This window comes from Crocodylus siamensis, chromosome 1 (assembly GCF_052110815.1).
Source record: "Crocodylus siamensis isolate JL-2025a chromosome 1, ASM5211081v1, whole genome shotgun sequence".
Lineage (NCBI taxonomy): Eukaryota > Metazoa > Chordata > Crocodylia > Crocodylidae > Crocodylus > Crocodylus siamensis.
This window is the reverse complement of record NC_143395.1, coordinates 43,073,871-43,086,766: the sequence shown is the minus strand read 5'-3', so window position 1 is coordinate 43,086,766 and position 12,896 is coordinate 43,073,871. Positions and strand designations below refer to the sequence as shown.

General features: G+C 40.5%; 1 protein-coding gene and 1 long non-coding RNA gene across 2 annotated transcripts in view; one reads left to right on the top strand and one right to left on the bottom strand.

Moving 5' to 3' along the window:
• The first annotated feature begins 2,597 nt into the window (after positions 1-2,597).
• LOC149872746 (uncharacterized) overlaps positions 2,598-12,896 on the top strand; it is a 37,549-nt gene continuing 27,250 nt past the window's right edge. The window contains exon 1 of the long non-coding RNA XR_016440329.1: positions 2,598-2,680. This is a non-coding gene — a long non-coding RNA (uncharacterized LOC149872746). The remainder of the gene's footprint in view (positions 2,681-12,896) is intronic.
• Positions 5,204-12,896, bottom strand: part of AGPAT5 (1-acylglycerol-3-phosphate O-acyltransferase 5) — a 103,155-nt gene continuing 95,462 nt past the window's right edge. The window contains exons 7-8 of the mRNA XM_090033507.1: positions 11,077-11,200; positions 5,204-7,697 (exon numbers count right to left, since the gene is read on the bottom strand). Coding sequence (XP_089889633.1) covers positions 7,472-7,697; positions 11,077-11,200 — 350 coding nt within the window. The 3' untranslated portion in view covers positions 5,204-7,471. The remainder of the gene's footprint in view (positions 7,698-11,076; positions 11,201-12,896) is intronic.

The window sequence follows — 12,896 nt, the reverse complement described above, 5'->3', positions numbered from 1 at the left end:
AGGATTTAGATTAGTTTGCAATTGAAAGAAAAATTCTAGCTGTATGGCTGTAAGTCTTTTATAGTAGTTAGAGAAGTCATCTATTAGAGACTAAATTCCTTACAAGAAAGCACTGAAACAGAAAGCCAGGAAACTACTGACACCAAATCCAGGATGGCAGCAGCAAGCTAGAAATGTTAAGGGGGTTGAGAGAAGCTGCAAAGTAAGAAAAAACAGTAATAAAGGGCAACTTCAATTATCCCCAAATAGACCAGGTGGATCTAATCTCAGGCCAGGATAGAGACCAAATTTCTTGACATTATAAAGGACTGCTTCTGGAGCAATTAGACCTAGAATATACAAGAGAAAAAGGCATTCTTGACATAGTCCTAAATAATGCACACAATTTGGTGGAAAGAGTTAAGTGTTATGGAGCTGCTTTGTAATAGTGACCAGCTTGCAATTGATTTGACATGCATGTAAAAGGGAGATAAGAAGAAAATCCAACACAGTAGCCTTTAACTTTAAGAAGAAAGCCTATACCAAAATGAAGAAGCTATTTAGACAGAAGGTAAAGGGGGCCTCTAAGGAGGTGAAGAACTTGCAAGCAGCATGGGAACTGCTTAAGAACGCCACATTTGAGGCACAAAGCAGATGCAAGCTAAAAATCAAAGAGAGGAAAGAAGACCAAAAGGAAGCCAGCATGGTTTAATGGCAGACTTGTAGAGACAATAAAAAAGGAAAAAAACCCACTTCTTTCAAAAGATGGAAGTCAAATCACAGAATCATAGAAAGTTAGGGTTGAAAGGGACCCCAGGAGCTCATCTAGTCCTGAAGGAGCTCAGATCAGAAATTGTTGAACTCCAAACTGTAGCTTGCAACTTATCACTAAAAATAGCCTCAGTATCAGAAGACTGGAGGGTTGCCAGTGTGATTCCAATATTTAAAAATGGCTCCAGAAGAGATCCAGGGAATGACAGGCCGGTGAGCCTAACTTTCATTCCTGAAAAACTGGTAGAAACAATAATAAAAAAAGGAACTGCTCAGAACATGGATGAACATGACTTGCTAGGGAGGAATCAGAGAAATCATGTCTCACCCAAGTTATTGGAGTTCTTTGAGGGTGTCAGTAAACAGATGGATCAGGGTGATCCAACTGACATAGTATATCTGGACTTCCAAAAAGACTTTGGCAAGGTTCCCAAAAGGCTCTTAAATGTAAGTGAGGTAATCATGGGATTACAGGGAAGGTCCACTGATGGATTAGAAATTGGTTTACGGATAGAAAAGAGTGGTCAGTTTTTGGAAAAGAAGTGAACAAAGGGGTCCCCAAGGGATGTGTGTTAGACTGGTGATGTTTAACATATTAATAAATGATCTGGAGAAAAGGGTGAGTAGTGATGTGGCCAAATTTGCAGATGACACAAACTTATTCAAAAAAGTAAAGATCAAGGTTGACCGTGGGAACTACAGAAGGATCTTGCACTATTTTACAAACTAAATGGCAGATGAAATTCAATGGACATAAGTGTAAAGTGATTCACACGGGCAAAAATAACCTGAACTATGCCTATAACATGATAGGCTGTACTATAGCTGTTACTACACAAGAAAGATCTGGGAGTCCTGGCAGACAGTTTGCTAAAACCAACAGCTCAGTAGCCATCAAAAAGCAAACAATATTAGGGATTAAGGGAACTGTAAACAAACAAAAAAAAGTATAATTATGCCCCTTTATAAATCCATGATGCATCCACACCTTGAATACAATGCCCAGTTTTGGTTCCTATATCTCAAAAGGGGTACAGAAACACTGAAGAAGGTACAGAGAAAAGCACAACAAATGTAAAAATGAAACTAGTAGGCAATAAGTTTAACAGTAACAAAACGAAGCTTTTTCCTCACATAGCATGCAAGTGAAGTGTAGAGTCCATAGCCGTGAGGTGTTGTGGAAGCTGGATCAAAAAGGGATTGGACAAATTTTTGGAGGAAAGGGGCATTAGTAACTATTGAACAATGGGAGCTAGAGGTACAGCCTCTGAAGAATCAAAACTTCATAGGACTTAAATGCTGGAAGCTGCAAATGGGAGAGAAACAGGAAAAGCCCTTGTTGTACCCTGTTCACTCTCTGTTTGAGCATCCACCCTGCCACTGTGACACAGAATACTGGGCAAGATGGACTTATGTAAATGGCAGTTCTTATGTCTTTAAATGTTCAGCTTATAAAAGGAATAACTAAATGGATAAGTTTTCACATTATAAATGTGAACGAGATACAAGTGACTATTTGTGAGCACTGGTTCCAGTTTCAATATTTTCTTGTGATTGTGCACGTTAAAAAATCAATAGAATGTTCTTTGGATACAAGCCCCCCATTTCTCTAGTAATGCAAGTTTAACATGGCCCTGGCATAACATTTTAATTTCCACCCTTAAAACAGCAAAATCAATTCCATTACTCTATAGTTAGAGCTACACCCCCTTTACAAGTGGGACAACTTGTCTCTTCAAAAGATAAGCATAAGCAGCAGCCAAACCATTTAAAAAAAAAAGAAAATGTTACAAGAACTACAAAATAGGAAATATAACTGTTCTAGTTTTTTAACAGATGTTTTCAATGGAACCCATGTACAGCAGGGTAGCAAACAGAGGATTGTGTATGATTTGTCCTTGATGAGGAAAGAATGAGAGTTTACTCACGGGTAAGTGAATGTTTCTTTGTCTGTTTCTGAACTGTTTGCTTCCAAGCTGTGGTTGTGACAAGGGCAGAGGCCTTCTAGCTGACTGTGTGCAGGTTTCCTTCCTCTGATGATGGATAGTTAAAACTGCCAAGGACAGAGCTGACCTAGGCAAAAACCACTATGCCAAAGGTGTGATGACTGCAGGACAGCAAACAGATGAGTTTGTGGGTGGGTCTTTCTTTTTTAGGTTAGGAAACAGGAAGCAAAGATGGTGAGGGCAATTAAGTCAACATGGGTGGTGACGCACAAAGAAGACGACAAGGCAATGAGGATAGCCAGATGCAGAACTGTTGCCTTTAAGCAGCTATTTGATAGATGTATGCAAATAGAACCTGACAGAGCCCATGGAGCTGTGAAACGAGATGTGGCTGGAGAAAGAACAGGAGTTCAATCAACTGGAGCATAATGGAAGAGGGGACTTGTAGGGTCAAGATTTGCAGATAGCTGCTGAACACAGGACCCAGAGAACACAAGAACAGATGAGGAGGTTGACTCATAGAAGAGCATGATCTCAATGAGACAGAGATGACGCTGGCTAGTAAAGGAAACAGGTAGAGAACAGATTTGCTAGGGAAGATGGGATGTCAAAGAGAAGGGGAGCCATACCAAGAAGAGATGATGGAGATATTTGGGGAACTGTGTCCAGGAAGGTGAGTAGACAGTCACACCACCACCAGGAAGAGGCTAGTGTATGTAGTTAGGAACTCTTACCAAGATTACAGGCCTATCACAAGAGCCAATCTAGAAAACAGAAGGGCCTACACTGTCACGAGCAAGGACCCAAGAAGTTGACTTGAGACTAAAAAAATCCTGGTGGTAGTGGATAAGGCTGTATTCACTGTTAAAGGCATTTGATCTGATATGAAGGACAGACTTGTTCTGGAACAGATTAAGCCCAACAATGCCAGGCTAAGCATTGTACCCATGCTCCTAAATTAACGAAGTAATCTAAGTGGCATTTGGCATGGCTTTTTCACTCATTGGACTTGCAATAAATTCTCATTTGATTGCATAATAAGCTTGACTTGTGCAAATTATATTATTCCTTTTTGTATCATATTTGGCAAGCTGTAACACATGCCAAGCTCCATCTCACTGGGACCAATGGACTCCAGATTAATGAGACAGACAAGAACAAAAATATCGACAACAGTGAGCAAATTATTAAAAACATCATTTTCTAACATATACTCACAAGGAACCCTGTTACTTCCACTTAAACTGCTGTATTCTGATAAGTTCACTCTGGCAGAAAAGCAGCAGTTTTGGCTAGAACTATGCTGCAGTTTATAGGAGCAACCTAGAAGATAAGATCTGTAGCCTATTAGCCATTTCTGTGGTCTCTGTGGGAATGATTAACCCAACTCTCTCTCTGTGAGAAAAAATAAGATGAAGAAATATGAGTAAATCTTTCACTATTTGTGTCTAAAATCTAAGCTGTAGCTCCCAGGAACTCTATTTCCAAGCCTCACTGTTGACACCGCTCTCCCAAAACGAATGGACATCAAAATCTATTTTAGTGTCATATGTAAAATTACAGTATAGGAAACTATCAGCTTTAGAGGAAAAATTGTTTAACACTAGGTGTTTTAGGAAAACACTGAAAAGAGAAACCAGTAAAAAGTTCTGGCCAGTAGAAGCTGCTGCAGACACTGCCAAGCAAGGACATTCAGAAATGCTTTTCAGAACTGCAGAAGTTTCTTCAGGCTTCCCCTGCCATGTGCTGACTGAATGTTTGCATCAACCTCTCTTTGCAATGAAAAAATTAAATCTCTTTACTGCAGCTTTAACCCCATCTTTTCCCCTAACCCTGCCTTCCCTTTTAGCATCACCTTTCCCTTCATTCTTGTTTCCAATACACTTACCCATCCTAACCAATGCCTGCCACTTCCTTCTCCTGCAAAAAAAAACAAGCCATGCTTGCATACATTTGGCCCTCTTGCATTCTTCACTAGATTTGCACATGTAATACCTCCTCCCCTGTTCTGTATATGCCTCGTTTCTTTAAACTAAGCTCTTCAAGTTCTACTACTCTCTGGGCACTTGTACATGTGCACTCTAATGCACAGTAGCCTATTTTATTGTGCATTAGAGCATTATGGCAAAAACTATGCTAATTGGTTAATGCACAGTAAAATTAGTCTACTTTGCACTAAGCATCACTAAAACACCGTGAGCTTTTGCTAGTGCGCATTAGGGCAGTCTAACGTGCATGTACTTAGTACCTCATATTAGAGGTACTAAATTTAATTCACAGTAGCAAAAGTGCATTAAAGAGCATGCAGATGTATATTGTGCAATCTAACTCTTTCGTCAGTACCATCCACTGGTAAATATAGAACATGTCAAGTTTCTGAAAATGTTTTAGCAGAGAAGGCAGACAATGGTTTTTGTATGTACATTTACATACATATGTAGACTTTCTGTAAAGAATAATTCAATCACAAAGTGTTACCAACACAGAAACAAAAAAGTAGGCAGGGCAAAAAGTTGAATGAGCATCAGCTCTTTTCTTTTTAATGAAGAAATAGTTCAAGTTAATATCAGTGCATATTAAGAAATAGCATAGAATACTCCCAACACCTGATATATATCAGCAAATTACAGTTTTAAAAAATTTATAAATTAATTGAAAGGAAAAAATTCTGTAAGAGCAGCCAGGAGAACAACATTCAAAATAAACATACCAGTTAGTTGGATGGCATTGATTATATTCCAGACAGATTGATTATTTTTGTCTTTAAGATCTCAAAATAGCAGGTATTCTGCTACAAGTAAGTTAGGCAGTTTGCATTCTCTTTTTTTTGTACAGCTAAATGTCATTCTTAATTTTTGACTGTCATATAAAAATGCATTTAATCAGGTCAAAGTGAATATTCATTTTAAAATTTACTTTTCATATTTCAAAGTCAGAGTAACATGGGAATGCTGGATTCCAGTCGTATCCATTGAGAAAAGGCCAAACTGTATGGGGAGCACATTTGGCTACAATATAAAATGGTCTTTTTTATCCTAGTTGCAGAACCTCATTAATAATACTGTTTTTCCCAGTTTTAACATGGTTCATCGTTGTGAAAGAGCACAGCACAGAGCTGCAAACTGAAAGTTGTACTGTTTAAGGTGAAATCATAAATATTCTTCTATAAAATCCTAAGAAAAATATATATTAAAAACAATATCTTGTTCAATTATTCTGGCTATGGTGGATTTTGAAAAATTTAATTATAGTTTTAAGATGCCTATTATTTTAATGCACACTGAGCTTTATGCAATACAAATCCCATTAAATTTAATAGGAAATGCACTTTTAAAGCTTTGGAGAAGAGATATAAAAATATCTTCTAGGTCTTGCATTCTGATACAGCGAGTCTAAGTTTTCAAGGCAAGAAGATGCAGGATCTAATCCTAACCCCAACCCTGTGCTAACAGTCTATTCCCTTAAAATAAAATTTTCCCACAGAGAACACACAACAGTCCCAAGAATCATAGGCCAGCTGACAAATAAAATTTCAAGTTGGTGAAATACTGATAAGATATGTAATTTTTTCACTAGTATTCTACAGTGCAATCCATATCAACACCATTACCTTCAATCCAACTGAAGTGAAGTGTGCAGCAGCTAGAATCCTGTGAAAGTCTAGTATAATAATAATAGCACTAAAATGATCCCTTGACTGTGAAATATTAGGCTAAAATAAATCATAGATTAGTAGCAAAGGCACATGCTTTAAATTTAGCAGGAACATCTGAATGTTCCTTGTTACCATAATATATATTCCTGCTTTAATAATAGTAATACAGTACTACTATTTATTTGCTTCAAGATAATTTTGAGGTAACAAGAAACTTTGGAATGTTCACCATTCTTTATGGCACATACACACTATAATGTTCTAGTAACTTAGCTGAATTTTTCAAGAAGCTATTTACAATTTAGACACAAGGTAGACTATAATCTGGCTAGGCCACATTTAAACTTAATATTTCATTATGCTGAATACATTCTTTTATGCACAGACATTGGGTGCGCAAAATAAGCTGCCTCTTCAATAAAATTAATGAATGTTTTGCACATGTAAAATAAATTCTAACAGCTACTAATGCAATATAATCAAAAGATCATGCACTAGATAAACAGAGCTTCTTCCCCATGAACGCAAGTTCTTAGCAATCTTTTTTCTGACTTGGGTAATATTTCATGATTTATTAGTCTAGCCTTTACATTTTGAGGAACATTATTTAGATAAAACTGAAAAGGAAGATAACAGAAAACATTTGCTTTGTTTTTTGTTGTGATGCAGCTAGGATCTCTCTTATTGAGTTACTGCAAGAAACTGAAGAAACAACAACCACTACAAATCAACATTAATGATGTCAAAAGAATAAATATACACCCTAAATTAATCACCAGAAATATATTCACTGGGTCTACTTAAGTTACATTTATACAAATATATACTTGAGTAGTCTGCTGTATACAGAGGTGAATATTAGGTTCATGGGGAAGGCTATGTGTAATATAACTCAGTTTATCTGTCCTTTATACAGCAAAAATCAGTAGCAAAATTGGAAAACTACATATATATATATATTCCCTCAACCAATTGTGTAGAGGCTTAAGTCACAAATCCAAAATTTATCCAATGTTCAATCAATAAGGCTTTATTTACATTACTTTATAAATTCAGGGAAAAAAGTTTGCTGCTATGTGCAGAAGATAGCACATGTCACTGACCAGAGACCACCATTTACTTATGGTTTAATACTAACCCAAAGACAACCAATTAGAGTCCCATATATCCATGTTTTTACATAAAGTTTCCTTCCAGATTCTGTAAGAAGCATGCTAGCTGTCAGGCTACCTAGAAACAGTAAGGAAGGTAACGTTTTCTTCAGGCTTAGTTTGGAATGAACACCTTTTCCAGGAAACTTATTTCTTCTTTTAGAATCCTTTGCATCATAAAATTCTATTAGCAACCTAGGAGCAGATAAAAAGTGGAGACAAAGTATGTGTTAGTACAGCTAAAGCCATTTTTTGTCACTTAACAGCTTTATATCCTAGATTACATCGTCTACCAAACACTGCATTTTTGGCATGCAACATAAATAAGATGTGCACCTTGTTTTTTGAAAAGCAGAATGAAAAAAATGTCTTTTTCCATGGAAATGAGTAAGTACAGTATTTTCCCAGAGAAAACACAGGCTGCTGAGGTTGGCAGGGTGGAGGGGTAAAACGCTGGGGGTACTCTGTTAACCTCATAGCTGTTGGACACTGCAGCAGCTGTTGGCTGAGCCAGACTGCCCAGTCTCTCTTCTCTGCTTGAGCTTACCTGGGTGGGCAGCTAGCAGTGCCTGCCAGGTGAGGTGAGGACCTGATCCTAGCCTACACCTAGAAGTCAGATGGGGGCCCATCCAGATGGTCCAGCAGAAGCCTCTGCTCCAGCACCAGGGGCTCAGCTCTTCTTTAGACATCCAGAGGTGCCAAGTTCTGGGTGCCAGGGCAAAGGCTCCTGTTGAGTCAGTAGCAGCTTCTGCAGCATTAGCCTCTCCTTAGGGAAAGAGAAAGTGTCCACAGCCAACACCTTGGGAGCTCCATGCACTCACTGTGCTGCCTCCATGAAGCACTGCTTTCTCCTGGCAGAGACCTGTGCTGCATAAGCTCCTAACGTTTCCTTGCTTAAAATGTGCATCCCAATTTCTAGCAGCTGATTTCTTAGAAAAACTTGCATATCGTATGCTAGAAAATACCATATTTAATTCAAGTATTTAATGCAACTGAGATAACACCACAGGGATGTGTATACACATGAGCAGTCAAACTAAACTTCTTAAAAGGAAAACAAAAAGATTTTATTGCCCATCAACCCATTCTTACCTCCCCACAATGATCCTTTAACATTTCTGCTCCTAGTCTACTTTTCTATTTATTCAACACCCTGCAAACAACTCTCATAGGAAATCAAATACTTTATTTTTAATAACTGAAAACAAAAGAAACTCAGGTAAACAAAAATACCTACACATAGTAAAGGGGGAGAACAAAGTCTCATGACAGAGTTTCTGAAATACATGCTGACATTTTGGCTGCTTAAAGACATGGGCAGGGGGAAAAAAACCAAAACAGCGCTTTACTTTCACTGAATGCAGCACAAGCCCAGAAGAGGCAATACATCCATCTGAACTGGCTCGCCCAGAGTCTGTATATCTCATGCGTTTCAGTGGGGTTTTTTGGCGCTTTTAACTAATAGCTGATTGAATCACTTATTTGATAAAAGCTCCAAAAAGCCCCACTGAAGTGTGTGAGGTATACAGACACTGGAGAGCCGGGTCAAACTGATGTGACGGTTCTTCCGGTTAATGCACTGGGTTTTTTTTCCTCCCCGCGTCTGTCAGTATCCATTATTCTTACATGTGGAGTCAGAAACATTATAGCAAATGTTACCATATAGCAATAGTTCTCAACCTTTTTAAACTTAATGCGCCCTCCTCAGAAATTTACTTATTTCTTGATTACAGAAAACATAATAGAACAACTCTTCTGTTGCAAAGAACACAAAGACCATAACAGCTAAGAATGTCTTTGACACTAAAGGTTCATATATTTGAAATTGCTTGCCTTATCTTGTGAATCACATGTAGGCAACTGTACAGCCAGCAGTGCTAATACTGCAAGGCATTCCATGCACCCCTAACAGGATGCAACTGTACCTCAGGGTGCCATACTGAGAGTCACTACTTTAGAGGCTTATCAGTAGGGCCTGGTTTAAATCACGGGCCCAGTTTAGAGCGTGGAGGCTTCTTTAATCTTGGAGTGTCTCTCCCCCTGCGCCCCCTGTGTTAGCAGAGGGTTCCACTGGCCTTGCTGCTTGTTGCTTGCTCCTTATAGCTGAAGGCAAAAACCGCAGTTTTAAATATGCTGTGGTTTTTGCCTTCCGCCACTGGCTGCTGACCAGGCGGGAGGCAAAAAATGCAGCAAATTTAAAACCACGTTTTCCACCCCCTGGCCATCAGGAGCAAGCAGTGAGCAGCAGGGCTCCTCCACCAATCAGCAGAGATTAAAGGAACCATAAGATTGAAGGAGCCACCACACTGCAAGCTGGGCCCACAACTGAAACCAGGCCCTACCTATCAGTTACAGTAGTTCCTCTCTATTGCATTTGCGATTAATTCTATAAGCAGATAAAATTCTGAAAATTACTGATTTTTTTCATATCTTAAAATTCATAGTCCCGACACTAATGATTCCAGTTTGGATAGTCCAGTGCAGAGGATGCAGCATAGGGGCTGAGACCAATGTTCAACTCCTGGCTCATCTGGGGACTTCTTGTGTGACCTTTGACAAGTAATTTATTCTACCTTGGACCTCAGGTCCTCAAGAGATTAGTGCTTCTTCCATACAGCAGTATTGTGAGGCAAAAAAAATAATGACAATGAAAGCCAAATATAGATAGTACTTGCTTTTTCCATGGATTCAAAAGATCATCGGCTAAGTTAATTCATTCATTTACTTAAATAGAGTTTTAACAAAGGAGAAATACAACCTTTAGAACGTAAAGAACCACACTAGATTCCTCAGCAATTGCCTCTTCACATCTAGGAGTTAATGGGCAAGAAAGAAAAACCTGGCACAGAGGTTCCAACTAAACCTTGCTACACAGGAACTTGATTGGACTGGTAGAGACCCCAGTCAGATACAGAGGAAGACGTTTCTAAAGGTATATCCATGTAGGTCCCATTGTTCTAAGGTGATAGCACTCAACCAAGATAGTGACACTCAACCTTTTCACCCCAATGGGCCAGAGAAGTGATGCAGGCACGAGAGAACCCCAAACACCAGGATCAAGCCTCACGTTGCCTGGATATCTAGCACACAGGGTCACAGCCTGTGGGTCTCCCCATGGACCTGTGGGTTGCTCTGCAGGCTGGAAGACACTGTGCTTAGGGCTGGATCTAGCCTAGGGGCCAGGGCCTGAACACCCTACTTTTAAGGCAGAGGTTCCTAGTCCCCAGGCCACGGCCTGATACCGGGCTGTGAAGGGTTGGCTGCTGGACCTGAAGCCTGCAGTAAGCTGGTGTATAGTTTGCTGGTCCATGGTCACTTCTAGTCTGCAGTCTAAAACAGCTGGGAACCACTGTTCTAAGGGTACCTTGATGTGGGGCACCCCTACCAAAGGAACACAGAGGAAAGCTGTGAAAGAACTGAGTCTGCTTCATGGAGGCTCTTTCTGCAGGGTGTTTATAGCATGGGCAGCCTGGTCCACAGAAACTTGTTCTTTGTGTTGATACTGAAAATAAGTTACTTTGAAACAGGAGATCTTCACAGCATCAGCTGTGACATTATGAATACTGCTACTCACTTATCCTTTATCTCAAAGCGTTCATGAAGCCATCTTCTCATATACATCTGTTCTTCTGGAATATCCTTCAATTCAAGTCGATCAATATAAATATGAACCCTTGGACATTCCTGACACAGGAATTCTAACAAAAGAAAACAAAACACAAAATAAAAACAGAGTATGATAAGTATCTTTTAAAGAGTAGAAATGTCATTTGACTTCTACTGAAAATTTTACTTTATATCTCTACAAGCCAGATTCTTTACAGCCAACCTACCCATTTTCAAAAGCACCACATCTTTTAAGAGTATTAAGCCTCTTACAAGATTTAGAGGCAGGGCTCAGCTGTACTACTCTAATATTGCAATGTGTTGAATGAAGCACTCCAAGCCTGCTTCTCACATGCTCCCTCTGAAGCTGGAAACAACATAGCCACCTCAGTGCAGATACATCTAGGGAGCTACTTGTTTCCAGTTTATGTACTAGCACTCACAGAACAGAACAGAACAGAACAGGTCCACTTTGTAAACCATCTGAGTATGGCACCAGGGAGTCACCGTGGAGACATATATCTCAACAAAGGGGCTTTTGACAATTTTATCCGCTGTCTGATCCAGAATGGGAAACTGCCCAATAATCCGCTGTACAAACTCTACAATACTGTGCATGGGGAATATTCCTGTTCTGATTCCAACAAATGTTAACAGCGTTCATTGATGTGTTTTGTGTGGAGACTAAGTCCTTCAGTGGAACTTTCTAAAATACGTAAAAATGGATTGTCAGGAACAAATACGTCTTTTTTCTACTAGATCTCGAATGCCACTGTAGCGTACACCATATTCATCCAAATCCAAGATGAAGACTTTACTCACATTATCCAATATTCACCCAAATCCAAGACTTTGAATTTAAGATGACCCCAGTAATTAGATTCTACACTTGGGAAGTTATAAATAGAATCCAATTAATGGAAGGTCACCTTAAACTCACCCGCACCCCCTGGCCCAACTGCTGCAGCACGGAAAGCAGTGGGAGGGGGCAAGGGGCCAGACCCCCAACCCTGCGCCCCTGTGCCTGTACCCCTATACACCCCCCCTGCCATGTGTCCCATGCCACCCATCCCTCCATACCTGCATCTGCCCCCACCCCCTAAAGCTTACCCCACCCCTTGTCTTCCTTGCAGCCTGCTTTCCCCCCACCCCCTGCTCTGCCCTACAGCCTGCCTCCCTCCCTCCTTTGCCTGTACATGGTCCCCTGCCCCTGTGCCTCCTCCCACTCAACCTCCCTGTCCAACTCTCCTCATACCTTCTGCTACAGCTTTGCCCCTAAGCCAGCAGCCGTGCAGCCATGGTCCACCTTCAGCTCAGCCCAGGCCCAGACAAGGACAAGTGGCAGCAGCTCCCAGCCAGCTGGGTTGGGGCTGGAGCCAGAACAGAAAGTAAGGAAGGAAGGAACAGCTGGGCGGGGGGGGGGGCATGCACAGGCATAGTGGGGCAGGGCTGGGGGGAGGGCTACAGGTTCCCTCCCTACCCTGCTGTCTTCCCTGTGCTCCCCACAAGCCACATGCTCCCTCCCCTGCCAAATGAGCCATTCCAGCCTGGAGTAGGCAACAAGCCTGAACCTGGGGCCAAATCCAGAGCTGAGCTAGCACCTGCCCCAGGCCAGTATTCAAATCTAAGAGGAGCGCCCCCCCGATGGAGGGGAAAAGCCTCATTTTGGATTTGGGTAAATATGGTATATAGCCACATTTACTTTTAAGGGCAAAGCTTGTCAAAGCTGCAGACATTTTAACCACTGTTTTGGAGTACGACAATTTTACACAAGACATTTCTACTATT